This window comes from Vulpes lagopus, chromosome 23 (genome assembly GCF_018345385.1).
Source record: "Vulpes lagopus strain Blue_001 chromosome 23, ASM1834538v1, whole genome shotgun sequence".
In the NCBI taxonomy this organism is placed as follows: Eukaryota; Metazoa; Chordata; class Mammalia; order Carnivora; family Canidae; genus Vulpes; species Vulpes lagopus.
The window spans coordinates 60,404,288-60,424,063 of record NC_054846.1 but is presented as its reverse complement, the minus strand read 5'-3'; the positions used below and the strand labels follow the sequence as shown (position 1 = coordinate 60,424,063).

The 19,776-nt window shown below is 39.4% G+C and overlaps 1 protein-coding gene across 23 annotated transcripts in view; it reads right to left on the bottom strand.

Moving 5' to 3' along the window:
* The window catches only part of LOC121481394 (microtubule-actin cross-linking factor 1), a 334,394-nt gene that overhangs the window by 134,060 nt on the left and 180,558 nt on the right, over positions 1-19,776 (bottom strand). For all 23 annotated transcript variants that reach the window (XM_041738684.1, XM_041738691.1, XM_041738688.1 and 20 more), the window contains 13 exons: positions 19,617-19,742; positions 16,956-17,108; positions 14,775-14,929; positions 13,097-13,223; positions 12,371-12,554; positions 11,760-11,929; positions 7,901-8,079; positions 7,101-7,239; positions 6,233-6,426; positions 4,873-5,035; positions 3,851-3,934; positions 691-798; positions 390-488 (listed from right to left, as the gene is read on the bottom strand). In XM_041738684.1, the coding sequence (XP_041594618.1) occupies positions 390-488; positions 691-798; positions 3,851-3,934; positions 4,873-5,035; positions 6,233-6,426; positions 7,101-7,239; positions 7,901-8,079; positions 11,760-11,929; positions 12,371-12,554; positions 13,097-13,223; positions 14,775-14,929; positions 16,956-17,108; positions 19,617-19,742 (1,881 nt within the window). The remainder of the gene's footprint in view (positions 1-389; positions 489-690; positions 799-3,850; positions 3,935-4,872; positions 5,036-6,232; positions 6,427-7,100; positions 7,240-7,900; positions 8,080-11,759; positions 11,930-12,370; positions 12,555-13,096; positions 13,224-14,774; positions 14,930-16,955; positions 17,109-19,616; positions 19,743-19,776) is intronic.

Below are 19,776 nucleotides of genomic sequence, written 5' to 3'. Positions count from 1 at the left end.
GTGTTCCTAAGCACATGAAGGCTATGATGTGCCTTACAGAGAAAATGTATATTAAATAAACTTCATTCAGGTGTGAATTATAGTGCACTTGGCCTGAATCAACAGTATATATTAAATAAAGTGTTTTTACACAAAAACACACGTAAAACAAGATTATATATTATTTGTGCTCTAAAAGGTGTGACCAGAGGCTTACAGGAATCTAACTCTGTATTTCCCACTAAGTGCAAGAGTCCAGTATTCCCTAATGTAGTATGCATAGTAACGTCACAGAACATGACTACTGTGAATAATGAGAACTGGCTGTGTGTGCACTTTAAATTTTGATAGATGAGACACAGGATTTTTAATTCTATTTTCAAAATGATTTAGGACCCAACTGTCCTCACCTCTTCCTCCTCCAGTCGCCGGAGTGCATCACTGATATATTTTACATGCTGAGTGGTTAAGGTCACCAGTGCTGTATAGCGAGTCCTTAAGTCCATGAACTATGGTTCAAAAAAAAGAAAAAAAAAAAGTTTAGATAAATTATCTGCCAGAAAGATATATTTAAATAGTGAAAATAAGAGGAAGTTTTCATGAAATCACATGCTCAACAGAAAGATGAGCTCTAAATCAAACTGTCAGGGCCCTGACAACAAATCTTTCCTTAAGGGAAAATAGTGGCATGTCCTTTCCCCACCCTTTCACCTCTTGCGTGATTGCATCTGAGGAGGAAAGCATTCGACGGCGCTTGCCAGGGGATTTCTGCTGTGATTCCACAAAGGCCTTGTATGTCATCAGTTGCAATTCATAGTCCTTGGAGAGGAAGAAATTTCACTACATTTACATAGGGCTTTACAGCTCACATAATTCATACAACAAAATCATAGCATTTCATTGCTGGAAGCATTTTGGTGATCATTTAAACCAGTGGTTAGCAAACTTTTCCCCTAAAGGGCCAGATGGAAACTATCAGCCCATATGATCTGTCATAGCTGATCAACTCTGCCATTGTAATTAAAAGAAGCTGTAGACAATCAGTAAATGAAAGGGTGTGCTGTGTTATGATAAAATGTCATGTATGTGTGGACACTAAAGGTTGAAGTTTATAGAATTTTCATGTGTCATGAAGTACTATTCTTCCTTCAAAAAAAATTTTTTAGCCATTTCTCATGGGCCATGCAAAAACAGATATCCAGGCTCAGTTTAGCCTGTGGGTCACAGTTTGGTGAGTCTTGAGTTAGCGGTTTGTTGTTTGCTGACCATCCTTTTCATCTCATCCACTGGGAAACTGAAGCTCAGAGACAGGAAGTGAGTTCCCCTGATTACTCAGTGCGGGAGCCACAGAGTAATCCTAAACCAATGCTCTTCTCTTGTCCCTGTACTATGCTGACACTCCCTCTGCAATTCTGAGTGTTGCCACTGGCCAGGCCCTCTTCATATCTCATGGATGGGCACAAGAGCCTCTTACTACTCTCCTACTGTGCTCTCTTCACAATTTATTTTCTATCCTGCCACCGGAATAACTTTTCTAAAACACAAAGATGACCACTTCATTCCTCTGTTTGAAAGCTTTACAAAGATTAGAGCTTCTCAAATATCAACATGTACACAAATCATCCGGGGATCTTATTGAAATTGAGATTCTGATATGGCAGGCTGAAGATTCTGTATTTCTGACAAGCTCCAAAATGATCCTGATGTTCCTGGTTCTAACATCTCATGGTGAGAAATAAGAACAGAAGGTAAAGCGAAGAGAATTGGACATAGTCTTTCATAGATTGAACTCAACCTCCTCTTCTTTTTCATAGTCACTGCTTCTTATGTATCATACACTTTCTAGTTATGCCAGCATTTTTGCTATTTCCTCATACAGTTGTTATATTTCCATTCTTCTGTGCCTTTGATTATGCAGTTCCTTTTGCCTAGAATGTCTTGTTTTCTGTTGTCTACTTAGAAAACTCTAGGCAGAAGGAAAACACACAATGAGTTCCTTAAGTAGTCTATTAAAAAAAACAGTAGTAGTGGGGCGCCTGGGTGGCTCAGTTGGTTAAGTGTCTACTTTTGGCTCAGGTCATGATCCCACAGTCCTGGGATGGAGCCCTGCCTTGGGCTCCTTCCTGTTGCTCAGCAAGGGAGTCTGCTTCTCCCTCTCCATTTGCCCCTCCCCCTGCTCGTGCTTTCTCTCTCCCTCGTTCCCTCTCTCAAATAAATGGAATCTTTAAAAAAATAAAATTTAAAAAACAGTAGATGTAATAAAATGGTACTACTAATCAAAGCAGATGCTACCGTTTACTAAATGTATTTTAAGTTTGAGGAAATGTCCTATGTATACATTATCCCACATAATCTTTATAATCATTCAGTGAGGTAGTTACTGTTCCCATTTTGTAGACAGAGCAATAGATACCCTGAGAGGCTAAGACAGTTGCTCAAAGTCTTTAGCCTGGAAAACGGTGAAGCTAGGATTTGAACTAAATAAATAAATTCAATTTATGTTAAATAAATAAATAAATTAATTAATTAATTAATTCTTCATGTTATCAAGTCTTCTGTTATTAACTAAACAAATGTATTCATTCAAAAAATATTTGTTGAGCATCTACTATGTACCTGTCATTGTTCTGAGTGCTATACATAGAGTGGAGAACAAGTTAGAAAAAACCTTATTCGGGCAGCCATGGTGGCACAGCAGTTTAGCGCTGCCTGCAGCCTAGGGCATGTTCCTGGAGACCCGGAATCGAGTCCCACGTCAGGCTTCCTGCATGGAGCCTGCTTCTCCCTCTGTCTGTGTCTCTGCCCCACCCCGTCTCTGAATAAATAAATAAATCTTTAAAAAAAAAAAAAAACACCTTGTTCCCTTGGAACTTATATTCTCATGGGAAGGAACATAATAAATATATAATAATCTCAGGTCATTTTTATTTAAAGATGTTATCAGAGAAATAGGGAGGGGGGACCAGATTATGCAGGGCCTCATAAAGCCATATATAGCTTTAGGATTTTATTATGAGTAGGATATGAAATTTTGGACAGTTTTTAGCAGGAAGAGTGACATGATCCAATTTACCATATTTCAGCTGTTGTAAGGTACACATTTCCCCCATATTTTAGTATCTCTAAAACTAGAATAAGTTTTACAGTCAAATGGTATTTGCATAACTGGCAGAGTTTCCTCTTTCTTGGTAGTGTATAAAATAACGGTATGGTTTATAATTGGTGACATCTGTGATTCAGTGACACCTAGTATGTTCTAAAAAGGTGAACCTGGCTACCGTGTGGGACAATAGTCTGTGGGGCAGGAGTAAAAGCAAAAGGTCAGCTCAGAGGTTATTAGAATAGTCTATGGAAGATTCCTTACTTAGATGCAAAGCAGAGAAATGGAGGGGCAGGTGAGTGGGTAACGAAAGATAGGTCAATGATATACTGGAAGATGGAGACATTGGAGACATGTTGTTCACAGACTGAACATAAAGCTTAGGCAAGGAGAAGAGGTAAGGATGACTCTCGGGTTTTTTGCTTCAGCAAGTAGGAAAATAGGACACGATTTCCTGAAATAGGCAAGACAATGAGAAGTATATTTGAGAAGAAATCCAAAACATTCTGACATGGCAAATTTTAAAAACCTATGAATCACCCAAAGGGGTAACTCCTTGAATCAGAGCTGATGTCTGGTACCACTCTGAGCATTCCCATATGTAGGGCCATGAAGAGTATACATCTGCATTAATTGGAGGATGGGGCCAGCCTCTAGTAGAAGTGCTTATTTGTCTAGAAACAAAACCTACAGTGACAAGGAAGATCTTCCTACGCTGGAGATCATTTATGTTCCTCTGGGGATATGGTAGATATGTAAAGGTAACTCTACCTTTACAATAGTGGAGTATTGCTGGGAAAATTTTTGACATTGGTCCAGCTTTGTCTGATTCTTCTCGATTTCTGCAAACAGATCCTAGAAAACAAAGTACCACAACAGCATTATCTTTCTCCCTATTGTCATCGAAACAGCCGAGCATTTACTATACTCTAAACAGTTTCCAAATCTTAGCTACATCAGAATCACCTGTGAGGCTCAATAAAATACAGATTGCTGGGCCCCACACCACCTCCGGGGTTTCTGACTTGGTTGGTTTGGGTAGGTCTGAGAACTTGCATTTCTAAATGCTCCCAGGTGATGCTGATGCTACTAGTATGGAGTCCACACTTCAGAAACCACTGTTCTGCATATTTTACATGTGTCACTTCATTGAACCCTGACAACAATAACCTTATGAGTGAGGTAGGTTGAGCAAATAATGGACTAGATCCATTTTATTGATGAGGAAGTAGAATAATGAGAGGCTAAGTAATTTGGTCAAGGTCTCATAGTGAGTGAGTGAGCCAGGACTGGAATCTAAGCAATCCAATACCAGATTTCATACTCTAAACTATAATGCTAATCAAAACAAGCTAAAAAAAAAAATCCCCCAAATGCTAACAAGTGAAAACTTCAAACAATTTTTGTCCGTTCACATCTTTCCCAGTTTTAATGCCTCAGATTCCAATCCTAGTAAGATCAAATGCAGTATCAAGAAACAAAATGAAAAAAAAAAGAAACAAAATGAAGAAAGACAATTTTAATTTGTCCATCTATGGTTACAATAGATGGTCACTACAACTCAGAACTGGAAGGGACCTTACAAGTCTTTCTGGCCTAAATGCAAAACCAAAACCAGCATCATCTTGAAATCATTCTGCTTGAAGAAGAGGTTCAGAATGTCTTACCACTTGGGGGAAGCTTAATAGCTAGTTTATCATCTTCTTTTATGATGAACTAAACCCTCCCCACTCCCCTCTCACCTACCCCCACCCCCCTCCAGCCAACTATTACCACAAGAGTGCTACACCCACCGTCTGTTGGCTGAGCTGCTCTGACAGCACTCTGCTATCCTCTGCCTGGCCTGGCTTCATCATTTCCTGCTGGGCAGTGGTCTCCTCAATCCATCTGATGAGAGTTCCATGACAGGCTCTATAATCTCCAAGAACTTCCTGGATACTTTCTAGCTCAGACTGGCTGGAGGAGCAAAGGGAAAGAAACTGCCATCAGATACTTAGGTACAAACAATAAAATAAATGGAGCCATTCTTTCTCAGCCCTTTCCTCCAGTTGGGCTTGATCACAGAGGATACATCGTTATTTTGGTAGAACAGCAGTGCAATGCTGAAAACTATGCTTGTACCCAGTACCCTGTGGGGTAAAAGGGAATAGAAACCAGTTGTATATGCTAGCCCTGGATACTGCCTTGGAGTCTGGCATCCCATGATGATCCTTATCAAATTTTTACTTACCAAGGATCACCAGGGTTGCCAGTAAGGCAGTGCTGACTATACCTTCTGCTTCCTGATGACAGAGTACCCCAATTAGGACTGAGGAGGTGCTATAATTTCTTTGTGAAAGGTGGGTGAAAATAGTAATGATTTTCTATTAATTTCAGTAACAAGTTTCTTATATCACTTTTGTTAGTCTAACTAGACTTGGGATAGTAATTCAGTTATAGATAATCAATCCAAACTTATGAGTTCTAGCAACTCATACATAGGCAACTATATATAGGCAACCTTCTATATTTGCCTAGCCTCAGAAAGGTCATTTTTTATCTTTCCTATTCAAATCAGACATCAGAAGAAGGACTTCAAGTAACAAATATAAAAACCACTGACTAGCAAATGAAAGTGAAAGCAAGAAATTCTGCAAAACTTCACTATGAAAAATGGCTCATAGCTGGATTCATTGTCATCAATGGCTTTACTAGGTAAAAACTGGTACAGGAGAAGCATTCCTAACAGAACCATCACTGCTGACTTAAAAGCAAGCCTCAGATCTGCTTTGGGGTTGGTGTTCCCAATTTTCTATCATTTGTCTTATCTAGAAGGCATACTGTCATTCAATTTGTACCCTTCTCTATCACTTCCTACCTTTAAATAAGCAACATATAGATATAATTCAATTTCTGTTTAAAACCTAGTCCCTTGGGATCCCTGGGTGGCGCAGCGGTTTGGCGCCTGCCTTTGGCCTGGGGCGCGATCCTGAAGACCCGGGATCGAATCCCACGTCGAGCTCCCGGTGCATGGAGCCTGCTTCTCCCTCTGCCTGTGTCTCTGCCTCTTCTCTCTCTCTGTGTGACTATCATAAATAAATAAAAATTTAAAAAAAAAAAAAAAAAACCTAGTCCCTGAAAAGGAAGGAAAAAAAGGGGGAGGCCACCACTCACCGGGTCTCCAGCTGAACAATAACCCGATGCCAACGTTCCTGCAGCTGGGAACCTTTTTCCTGATAGCGCTCCAAATCCAGGTTTCGCTCTGGGGTCAGACGACTCAGCTGCTCTGCCACTACCTTAGCCTTGGCAATTTCCTCATCCAGGACTGAAAACACTGAATTCTTGTCCTTCACGTCACTAAGCCAGTGCTATATAAACACAAGTACAGCAACAGGTTAAATATGTTTCATGCTAAAAAGGATTCAGACTAAGGTGAAAAACAAGGCCATTGTCTATAGCTGACTCCACATTATATTTGGAATTCACAAGCTAGACCCTAGAATGTTTGTGCTAGAAACATCTTCACAGCGTTCATGCACATGGGAAGGCCAAGGACAGGTGGTACAGAGTACAGAGAAGTGTGCAAAGAACTAGTGTTTGAAACCTGGCTCTCCCACTTACAAGCTATGAAACCAAGATAAGTTGTTTAGCCAATCTGAATCTCAGTCTGCTCCTCTGTGAATCGGAGATGAAAATCTCTTCCCTATCCACTCACAATTTTGTGAGAATCAATGAGATAATAGCTAAATGATTTACAAATTTAACAGTATAACCATTGATTATACCTGATTTAGATATTATTTTACTGGGGACAAAAGGGAGAAAATAAATAGAAAGGTATAGCCCTTTATTTTCCCTTTCCAGCCAGACATACTTCTCAGTCCCAACTTCTTTGAATCCATATTAAAATATATTAGATATGATAGTCCACCTAGTTCAAATGCAAATTTAAATCACTGTCATGACATCCAAAATTTATTCTCTGCCAACCAAAGCAATGGACACGTTAAGTCAAGCTCCTGTAAAACTCAGAGCAACCAACCCGTAAGGTAGACCGATGGGACTCCAGAGCTGAGAGATCTGCGGGTACTGCTTCTTCTTGACTCAGCTTGATTTCATAACCTTTGACCAAGAGTTCAGCATCCTGGATGCTACGCGCTATAACTTCGATTGTCTTTAGCCTATGAGGGTAAAATCACCTTCGTTAATACACACATTTTTAAGAGCTGAGTCACAGACTTGGAGTGTAATAGAGAGGTTCACAAAATGTAACTGCTAAAAGTCGGTTTTCCCATTACTAGATGATGTCAGGGTTTCATAAAAACAGGAAACTATGATATATGTGTTGCCAATTTAAGCCAATTCAAAATAAAGTTCTTGGTGATTCTGGGACATGCACACATGTAGTGAACTCTCGGGAAAAACAGCATGAGGCCAGAAACACACTTACCACTATGAAGAGTCTAAGATTTGTGACTCCTCAAGGTCATGGTGGATAGGGGGAAAGCCTTCAAAGACTATACTTAGTTTAACAACAACAAAAATTTTTTTATTCTTTAGTATTCCTTTTTTTCCCCCCCAGAGGTATCTAATCAAACAGAAATGAGGTATGAAATAGTCCTAATACTGTAAATCCAACTCCCCCTCTGTATCACTGGCATTTGTTCACTGCATCGCATGAATCCCATGTTGCCTGGAACTAAAGACAAGATCTCTTTTCATGAGTACATGCTCTTCAAGATCTGCATCCTCTCTGGATTATTCATGAAACAATCCAGGCACTCCCCCTTCTCATCCCAGTGAAAATATTGCCTTTTGGATCCAAATCCTCAGCTTACTCACTTATTCAGATAGACAGTGGAGAGACCATACACATGGTCCATTTTCTCTACCAGCAGATTGAGTTCTGAGCGCAGAGTTGGGACACTCGAACCAGATGGAGACTGATGAAGAAAGCTGTTGCATTTCATGGAAATGGCATCAAACTCTGACCTCAGTTGCTGCAAATCCTCTTGGGTGCGCTGTTAGGAACAAGATACACAACAAAGATGGAGATAGAATTGAACAATGAAGTTAGAAAGAAGTTCTTGTTTATTTTTAAAATTTTTTAAAGATTTTATTTATTTATTTTACTTACTTACTTACTTATTTATTTATTTATTCATTTATTTATTTGAGACACAGAGAGAGAGGCAGAGACACAGACAGAGGGAGAAGCAGGCTCCTCACAGAGAGCCCAATATGGGACTCAATCTCTGGACCCAGGATCACACCTTGAGCCAAAGGCAGACACTCAACTGCCGAGCCACCCCAGCATCCCAAAGTTCTTGTTTATAATAGCAAATACTGTAAACAGCCTAAATGCTCACATATAAAAGAGTAGTTGAATAAACTACAAAACAGCACCAAAGGGGGAAGACAGGAAGAACATACAAGTATTTCTTAAACACAGTATTTGGACTATAGGCTAAAGACAAAAAGAATCATAAATAAATGTTGAACCCCATTTGGTAGGTTTGTCTTCTTTTGAATACCATGAGTCAGCAATTCTCAAACTGCTTATCTCTACATGCTAAAACTGAGCGGTAAGTAAATTTACTGCAGATAATACAAAGTAGGTTTTTCAGTCTTGGGGAAGGGAGTTACAAATACGAAAAGAAGAAAGGTTAGAATGAACCCCGTGGTACTGGTTTGGAACCAAATGAAGACAGCTGCATATAAATTCATAGTTATGTCTGTGTGTCTGTGTGTGTGTGTGTGTGTGTGTGCATGCGTGCACACACGTGAGAAAGAGACAGAGCTGGATAAATATACTGGTATCAGTATTTCATCTTTGTGACAAATTCCTATGGACATAATTACACATACATATACACACATGTAGAAATATATAGAAACGTTTGCATAACATAGGTGTGTTTTTGGATGTGTGTACACACGTGTGTTATAAGTATGTACTTTTCTAGTTCTGTCGGCTGAGCAGGCATAGAAACAATGACATGCCAACAATAATGAGCACACTCCGCACCCAGATCTTGGTTTCTAAATAGTATTCTCTACCTAAAGAAAGCAGGACTCCTTGGAGAAATGGCTGATTACATGGGTGGGGCTGGCAAAGGCAAGATGGGCTTGGAATATCTTGTTGAGAAATAAGAAAGCACTCAAAAAATGGTGGGGACATGTTAAAATGATAAAGATGCCACTTGAAGGGGCTTCCAATAGCTAAATTTGGGAAATTCTGAACATCAAAATAAAGACAATAACAGCTAACAACCTTAGAAAACATAAGAATCCAAAGTCTAGGGACGCCTGGGTGGCTCAGCAGTTGAGTGCCTGCCTTTGGCTCAGGGCATGATCCCAGAGTCCTGGGATTGAGTCCCACATCAGCCTCCCTGCATGGAGCCTGCTTCTCCTTCTGCCTATGTCTCTGCCTCTCTCCCTCTCTCCCTCTCTCTCTCTCTCATGAATAAATAAATAAAATCTTAAAAGAAAAAAAAAAAGAATCTAAAGTCCATACTGACATAAAGAAAGGAGGGAGGGAAGCAAGCTCTTCCATTTTGAAATAGAATAGAAATTTTAAACTGTAAAAGGAATAACAGAATTTAAAAATCACCTTTTGGCAACAGTCATACCAGTTAATTCAGTCAAGAATCAACAGGAGATGCTAAAACTAGTTGGTGAAAGTGTGATATAAGACAGGATATTTACATAGTCTCAAAGTATCTCTCCACAATATGCTTAGTAATTACAAAGGGGAAAAGAGCAACAAGTGATATGAGTTATTAACAGTAATGGGACAAATGAACAGAACATTACATGCATCCTGATTATCTAAAGTGCTGAGGACACAAGATCATTCCTGTGGTATTCTGCCAAAAACATGTAACCTATATCTAATCATGGAGAAGCCTCAGATAAATATTAATAAAGGAACACTCTACAAAATAAATGACTTGTACCCTTCACAAATGTAGAAGCATAAAACATAATGAAAAATTGAGAAAAGGTTTCAGGTTAAGGAAATTTAAAGAGGCACAGAAACTAAACGCAATGTGTGGTAAGTACTGGACTAAATTGTGTACTAAAAATATCCTTTGGTGTGTGTTGGTGGGGAACCATACTCAAAAAAGGTATTATTAGGTCAACTGATGAAATTTTAATAAAGTCTTGGGTAACATTATATCAATGTTCATTTCCTGATTTTAATCATTGTCCTCGGTTACATAAGAGATTACCCTTGGGGCGCCTGGGTGATTCAGTCAGTTAAATGACTCCTGGTTTCGGCTCAGGTCATGATCTCCCGGTTGTGATACTGAGCTCTACATAAAGCTCCACACTCTGTGGGGGACTCTGCTTGAGATTCTTTGTCTCTCTCTCTCTCTCTCCCCTCTGCCCCTCCCCCTAGATCAAGCACGCAAGTTCTCTCTCTTTCTCTCAAATAAGTAAGTAAATAAATCTTTTAAAAAAGAAAGAGACCACCCTTCATTTTTGGAAATGCACACTAAAGTATTTAGGGATAAAGGAGCATCACATACAGAACTTACTCTCAAGAAAAAATTATTATGATGTACATATGTAGAAAAAAACAATAAAGCAAAAAGAAAAAAATGTCAACATTTGTCGGATCTAGGTGAAGGCTATATGAGAAGAAAAATTTTTCCATATACTGAAAGTACTTCAAAATAAAAAGTTAATTTAAAAAGAAAGGTCATTTAGAAGAGGAATATTAACATTTCTTAGAATGTTCACTTTTCCTGAGACAGATTTCTGATGACTACAGAAAACTAAAAAGTTTCAATATGAAAATTACAGGTTTATATGATATGCCTCATTTGGGTATTTAGATCCATCTCAGCCAATGAGAATTATACTGCCCGCTCATCCTCTTCTTCACACTTAGGAATAATTGAGAAAGGTAAGAAAAATTACTCATATTTAGCCAATCCTTTCCATTCCTTTAAGTTCCCAGATCAAATCTACTATTCGTCACAGAGCTCTCTCCTACTCTAAATTTCTAAGGACTTTGTCTTAGTCTCTACACGCGGAGTATATAACAAGGCCAAAATATTTGCTTTTACTTCAAAAATACTCCCATAAAAACAAAACAAAACAAAACAAAACAAAACAAAAACAAAAATACTCCCCTACATTTTGATGGCATTTCACTTTTTCAAGAAACTCATTATATGTATACATCCAAAGTTTTTTGGAAGTTAAGTGATACAGTTTGGACTCATGTATTACCACCATTTTATAAGAAAGGAAACTAAGAATGAGAGTTAACTTGCTAAAAGTGTGCATCAGAGCCTAGAATAGAATGAGACCTTAATGTTTTTTGCATCCTATGGCTGATGGTATCCATGTCATAAAAAGTGACACATGCACAGAAGGGATAGAGCAGATAGTAGCATCTCTACTAAGCAGTCTTAAAATATGTAGCCCAAATGCAGTGCTGGAATAATTTGCCAATCTGTTTGCCTTCCCAGCTGTAGAAAACTAATCAACATTCAGCAACACACTGGGAGCTGAAATCATGCTTTGCCATAGATAAAAGGCATTTACAGGCTGCAGGGAAGAATTCTCGAGTAGGAGTGCCATGATTCTACTGCCTTATTTCTTCAGCTCCATATTTTCTTGCCATCCAATTTACCCTGAAAGCACTTACACTGCAGCTGGCACCCACCTTGTTCTCCAGGCTTACCTCTTGCTCTGCAATCCTTAATGCATTGTCCTGCCGGGCATCTTTGTCAGTCCTAGAACTGGCTGGAGACTGAATTCGTTTGACTAGCCGCTGTTCACATTCCTCTAGGCGTAGTCGGATATTCTTCAGCTCTGAAATGTACATCTTAGCCACAGTTTCCTCTTTGTCCTCTGTGAATGCACAAACACAGGTTACCATTAAGCACCACAACAGAGGTCAACAAACCTGAAAACAACAGATTCACCTTCAGACCTGATACAGCAGACCTGATACTCCACAAATGAAATTAAGGCCTTCTGTGGGGGGGGGGGGGGGGGGGGACACCTTCTACCTGGTCCTAATTCCCTGCATTATATACTCATCTTTAAGGATCTAACTATGTTATTTCCACAAGAGAATGCGATTGGTTGATTAGCAATAATGACTGAAATATGGCCTCTTCATCCATGACCAGATTTTGAGAATTCATCTCTAAGTGTTTCCCTATCTCAACTTTTTAGCCACTCAAATAAACAGTAAAAAGGTGGTGCTTTGTAGTCTACATGAAGGGTCTAGCAGTACCCTTCAAGGCTCTCAATCACCATTACTCTCCCTCTTCCCAAAGCACATACCATTTTCTATGGACTTCATCAGGTGCTGGAAATGGGTTTTACAAGCCTCCACCTCCTCTTCTAAGCGCAAACGATCAGCCACTGAGAAGAGCAGAGAGTCACGGCTATCCTGCAGAAAGTCTTCATAGTGGGCTTGGAGGTTCTTCATAACCTGGTGACACTCCCCTGGCCCAGAGGATCGAAGCTAAAGAGAAAGGGGGGAAAAATGGAAGAAATTTCAATAGAATGGGAACATAATACTTTATCTACTTCTTTTTATATTTAACATATATACAAATCAGGTGCACACATCATAATTGCAAATATGTTGATTTTTCAGAAATAGAACTTATCTGTGTAGTCAGCATTCGGATCAAGGAACAATATTACCAGCACCTCAAAAGCACCCATTGTGCCCTCTTGAACAGAACCCTTTATAATAGTTAATTCACCATTATTGCTCTACTACATACACACTTACACAAGAGCTGCTTGTCCTGCAGAGTGAGAAGAAGCCTACAACCTTTGGTTGGCCAAGAAGACTAAAGATGTTATTCATTTCCATGAGGAATTTCCTTAAACACTCAGACTGCTGTTTTTAGTATCTAGGACCCCCTAATCCTGAAATACTATTCCCAACTCCACTTTACATCTTTGGGATGGTGGGAGTGTCACAGCAATGAAAAGTTCCTTCTGAACAAAGTTTGCCAATAGCATATGAGCTGGAGGTAAGGCTTTCACAATTACCTTTTCCAGGTTCCAGGTCTTTACAAGGTCAAGATCCCTCCTCAGATAGTTCCAGGAGATAAGGCTTTTGGTGTTAACATGTAGCTGATGCCAAAGGGCCATCACTTTTTGATAAGACTGCTCCACTCTAAAAATAACAGAGAACCTGGCTGTAGCTTTTCTAAATTTGAGCTCCACATTAGAGACCTTCCAAGGGAAAAAATGTGATTGCCTTAGCAGAACTGGGTTTATATGCTGAGCAGAGAAAAGCAGGGATCAAATACTAACAAGGTAACCTTTAGAACAAAATTAATTGAGATATTCAAACAATCTGGATTTATTACTGTATTATGTCTCTGATATCAGCATATGTTTAGCAGTCTTATAAATGTGACCTATATACAATACAACCATGAGAAGTTAGAAGATATACCCATGAAGAGAAGAAATAGAGAAAAGTAGAAATAAATTAACGCCATCTAGAATCATTAAAAAATGACAATATCAATGCTTAAAAAGTGCATTATTGGGCACCTGGGTGGCTCAGTGGTTGTCTTGTCTACCTTTGGCTCAGGGCATGATCCCGGGGTCCTGAGATCAAGTTCTACATCAGGCCTCCCTGCAGGGAGCCTGCCTCTCCCTCTGCCTATGTTTTTGCATCTCTGTGTTTCTCATGAATAAATAGATAAAATCTTAAAGGGGGAGGGGGTATTGCTATGGTCCATATAGTCACAAAACTGCTAAGATGTTTGAAAGTTAAAAGCAACTTAAAAAGTCAACTGGCATGTTAAAAATAAAAAACAAGACTACATTATGAAGGACTGGAGAAAATTTTTTTCTAAAGTATCCATGCTTCATTCAATCTTAACTTCTGGAGGCCCTACAGACTCACAAATACACAGACATATTCAACACACACATACCTTGAATTCCTTCAAGTTGAGGAATATGAGATATAAAGAAAAGGATGGAAAACTAGAAGCCACTACTTCAGTTAAATATGTGACCTTATTAAACCCACTAGTTTATCTTCTTTCTCTCCAAAAATTCCACTAAAATTTCAGTGATGTCAAAATCTATAGTTGAAAATAGACTCTGGAAAGCAGAACTCTGGAGTGGGGGAGGTAACTGCTGACTTTTATTACAAGCTTCGTGGTATAATTCAGCTTTTAAAAATATGTTTGTATATTATGTTAATAAAATGCAGAAAATAGGGATCCCTGGGTGGCGCAGGAGTTTGGCGCCTGCCTTTGGCCCAGGGCGCGATCCTGGAGACCCGGGATCGAATCCCACATCAGGCTCCCGGTGCATGGAGCCTGCTTCTTCCTCTGCCTGTGTCTCTGCCTCTCTCTCTCTCTCTGTGACTATCATAAATAAATAAATAAAATAAAATAAAAATAAAAATAAAAAAAATAAAATGCAGAAAATAAAATTAACTAAAAAATCAATCTTCTGAGAGTGAACTGTTTATAATCAAGAACGAACACTGAATATATCTTAATTGAACATAAGCATTTACTGAAAACCAACAATGTAGCTGCCAGTGCAAGACTCGGTATCTAGGAGGTCTTTCCCAGAAGAAACTTTAAAATTTGGTTGCTCTGTTTAAGAACACAAATGCAGATTCATCCCTCCCTCAAGTTCACTCAAGGCCAAGTAGCACAGGTTGCAGTACAGAATGGTAGCTGAGCAAAGTTACCTGCTGGCCATCTCAATGGCATCCTTATTGGGTGAGGGGATGAGGAAACAGACCGATGGCACCATTGCCTCATTCCCTGTGGGGCTGATCACTTTCCACTTGGTCCGCTGAGAATTATCTTCCAACACGCACTCATCATTCTTGCAAATGGTGATCTGGAGAGACAAACTCACAAGTTTTTGCTAATGGATAAACCAACAACCCACTATGATAGGGTGCCTGATTCCACAGCTATGAAATTCTTAAGAAAAAAAAACATTTTTGAGATTTGCCATCACTTAGTGAGGGTCCCTGATTTTGATAAAAAGATAATCTTATAAATACACAATACAGGAAAGGTTGTGACATCAAATAAGTCAAAGAAGCAAGTGTTTGTTACATGTTCATTACACGGGGATCCCTGGGTGGCGCAGCGGTTTGGCGCCTGCCTTTGGCCCAGGGCGCGATCCTGGAGACCTGGGATCGAATCCCACATCGGGCTCCCGGTGCATGGAGCCTGCTTCTCCCTCTGCCTGTGTCTCTGCCTCTCTGTCTCTCTCTGTGTGACTATCATGAATAAATAAATAAAATCTTTAAAAAAAAAATTTTTTTAAATGTTCATTACACGTCAAGTAAGTAACTCAGTATATGAAAGTTATAAGGAGACTGTCTTAAGACCTCCAAGAGCAATCTCTCTGTGTCTACAAAGGTAAAAAAGGGACACAAATAATTGCAACTTTGCTTTTGTGATACTTCCTCTTCCACCCTTCTTGTCATCCCAGTCAAATCCCTGAAAAGGTTTAAGCATTCTGGAATCATCAATTCTTTCTCGTGGGAAATAACCAACATTACCATCCATATTTTATAGACAGAAACACTGAAGACACAGAAAAGTGCCAGAGAAGTTCATTTCTTTGCATTACAAACATTAACTGAGCCTAATATGTGCCTGGAATTTTGCTGGGCCACTGGACGTAAGAATGGTAAAATGGTAAACTGACAAATGTGGTCTATATCCCACATATTCTGGTGGGGTACAGTGTTACAATACTGTGTGAAAAATGCAATTTACCAGGGAATGCATGGAAGGGACATGACCCAGTCTTGCCTAGAGAGGTAAAGGAAGACTATTTGGGAACTTGAAGCCACATTAAGGAACTTAGACTTTCTAAATAGAATTGGGGAATTGTTATAGGATGTAAGCAGGGGAATGACTTTTTTAGAGAGCATGCTAGGGGGCGCCTGGGTTGCTTGGTCAGTTGGGCGACTGACTATTGATTTTGGCTCAGGACATGATCTTGGGGTCTTGCGACTGAGACTTGCTTTGGGCTCTGAGCTGAGCAGGGAGTCTGCTTGAGGATTCTCTCTCTCTTCCTCTTCCTCTGCCCCTAACCACTCATGCCATGTCTCTCTAAAATAAATGAATGAATCGTCGGGATCCCTGGGTGGCGCAGCGGTTTGGCACCTGCCTTTGGCCCAGGGCGCGATCCTGGAGACCCGGGATCGAATCCCACGTTGGGCTCCCGGTGCATGGAGCCTGCTTCTCCCTCTGCCTGTGTCTCTGCCTCTCTCTCTCTCTCTCTCTCTCTCTCTCTCTGTGTGACTATCATAAATAAATAAAAATTAAAAAAAAAATGAATGAATCGTAAGAAAAAAAACAAAAAAATATCATCTGGTGGAAAGATAAAGAATGCATTGAATGGAGGAGGCTAATGCCATGATCCAACTGGGAGAACTTAGGGTAGTAGCTGCAGGGTCAGAGAAAAGTACATCTAGGGGATATTTGTTTACAGGTTGGTATTGATTTAGTAGTCCTACTAACTGTAAGGGATAAGAGGGGAAAAGCCAAAGGTGTTGCTCAGGTGTTACCAAGTACCATTTCTGACATCACTAAGGAAATAGGGTGGATAATGATGCCAATCCCCGAGACAGGGAGCAGGTCAAGGCAGTAGAGTCTGGGCTTTTTTTTTTTTAAGAATGGCTAAGTTTCTAATTTAAAAAACAAAACAAGCTGCGCCTCCACCTCTTTCAGAGGGCTGAAATAAATAAATAAATAAATAAATAAATAAATAAATAAATAAAATAAAAAATAAAAAACAAAACAAAACCATTGGACCTCTCCCTATCATAAGCCTAACTGAAGGTTTGGCGTCTCCCCTTACTTCCCTCTGGAGCCAGAGGTACCCCTTCCACTTCCCTCACCTCTATCTGCCGATAGTCGCAGATGGCCTTTACAGAAATGGTACTCTTCAGCACGTGGTCAGGACTGCGTGGCTTGAGCTGAACAATGGTTTTTGATCTCCCAACAAGACTGGCAACAGAACTCTTGGACTGTATAAGCTGCTCCTTTTCATCCTAAGAAGTGAAAAGAAACACAAAGAAACATTAATGCTGCCACTCAGGGTGACTGAGCCAACAAAGAAAACTGAGTGCTCCACTCCCTCAGAGAATGTCATTTCTCAATTAAGTAGGGATCCATGGTGGAGCCATCTTAGAAATACAAAGATAAAAAAGAAACAAGGAGAGGATATTTCTGTTTTCTACCAAGTGCTTTTGTACTCATATTGCTCAGCTTTCTCCCTGTGCCCTTTTCAATGAATCATGAAGCCACATGCAAAAAATAATAAAAACATAAAACGAAAAAGAACTGCCAACTGCCAAATACAAATAAACACAGCTAACATGGGATTTCCCCAAATAAGGTTCAGAAAGCGTGGAAGTTTAAGAATAATAACAACTTTGCTGTTGCTATTATTATTATTATTCAGTTTCTTACTGGTAGAAGCCAGTTCTTGCCTTCTGCTTAGGAGAAGCCAGAATTGTGCTCTTTAAGAAATTTTTAAATAATTATACCTCCCAAGCTCCACTACTGAATTTCACTTTCTTAAATTGAGTCAAACTTTGTAGAGAAAGATCTTAGCTCTTCCACCAACAATTTATAAACCGGTGCTGTTGGTGAAGACATCATGACAAATGTAGGATTTACCTTTTAGTGTCTTGCTGTGCCACAGTCACGTAACTTTGACTAGTTTGAAAGAAGTATCATGCAAAATTCAAGCTCTCAAGTCTCTGCAAACCCCATTATCTTAAAAACTAATAACTTCTTGTCCACAAAATTGGTAGCAATCTACTACCAATTGTGTTAGAGAGTAAAAGGTAACTTTCATGTATTACCAGGATGTGTCAAGCCCATTTTGAGGTATAAAGTCCTTAGAAGAGGGCTTTCTTAGGATGGAAGTAGATGTGATGAGAGTAAAGAGTTAATAATGTTAAGAAATGCCATTAAAGAATTAAGAATATGCAAGTAAAGAAAAAGAAATGCTTAAATAAACTACCTGTGCCTGTCCCCGGGAGCATGATTGGAAGAAATACAACTTTAACTTATTAGTTAAGAAAGAGGAATGGAATATATCAGGGAGACAGCCACACTGTTCCATACTTGAGAGCTGGTCTACCCATTTCCGTTTCCTTGCAATAAAGATGTAAATTTCTGTCTAACCCACAGCCAAACATCTCAAGTTCCAGAGACCAAGTGCTCAGCGTGGTAAAAGTTCTGAAAAGAACCAGAAGCCATGACAGATGCTCCCGAACCTGACGGACAAGCTGAGGAAAAGCTGAGGAGCAGACCCAGGTGACTTCATGCCCAGATGACGCCGCCAACCCGATGCCCCTGACCTGGAGAGGAGGGAACAGAGCAGCGACCCTCGAGAAGAGAAGATATGACAACAATTGCAGAGGAGTTACCCTAAGACAGGAAGGTACTCTGTGGAAGGGAGGAGATAATAGCCAAGGATTATTATATTCCTCCTTCATATTTGAAGTACCTCCAAGAGAGACATTCTAGAGACAACATCTAAAACGTCAGGTTTTTATCCTTCATTCCAAGTTAATTAAATTAACAGATTATTTGCCCAGGTGAAACACTGAATGTGAACCCATTCACAGGTTAATAACATCTGAAAATGTAAAAACAAATCAATAAATAATCAACTAATGTTCACAAATACTCAAGTCTCATTTATGAAAAAAAATGACATTTTGGGTTTTTCTGGTTCTCTTATCATTTTCTACTGAAATGAGATCCCCCTGCTTCTCATATAGAAAAAATAATTTCCCTATTACATACTATTCTATCTTAATTTGGGATGTAGCTGGAGCCTTGTCTTGCCAACTCTGTGTAATATACATTCAATACATGTAAACTATCCTGCTCTGATTTTATTACTGGCACTCTTGAAAGAATAATTCACTGGAGAAAATGAATATAAAATTGATTGGATTAAACACTGCATGCCAAGATTTTTTTTTAAGTTCATATAGCTACATTAACTGGACAAATATTGCATTATATCTAAACAAGATATTAATGTCACCCTTAGTTAAATTGATATTCTAATATCTCATTTTACCAAAATGACCAATGAGGAAAAATTTGGCTCAGGTCTAATTCACTGGTTTGGTTTGGTTTTAATTCGTTTTGCATGAAAGAGTAAAAAAGATTTTGATGTCACCTAATCCCCTTCAACTCCATATTTTCATGCTCTACACATCTTTTATCCCAACTATTGAATTAAAATAAGAACAATGCAAAGAAAGTATGCTGAACACTAACTGGCTCAAGGGGAGAGGACTAGGCCATTACTGCAACAGCATACCCAAAGGAATCTAATTAGCAACTTCTTTAAGGAAAGAAAAGAAGAAAAAGAAAAAAAGAGCAAAATTGGGGTTAAACTCTATTTGAATGTGAGCCAAACTGTATAGTATTGACCCATTGCCCCAGAGCTTTCAAGGATATAAACAGCAGCAGCTGGGATGGTTTACTCTGTTTCTCAGAGGTAATCACCCCGCTGAGGCAACACCCACCATGGAGTCCTGGAGCAGGTCCTCAAGGCGAGATAAGCTGGTGTTGTGGTCACAGGAATATTTTCGTTTGATGGAGTCTTGGAGGTTCCTCAAGAATGACTCCAGGTCCCGCGCATCACTGAAGAACTGTGGGGATAGGAGGGGTACCTCATGCTCAACT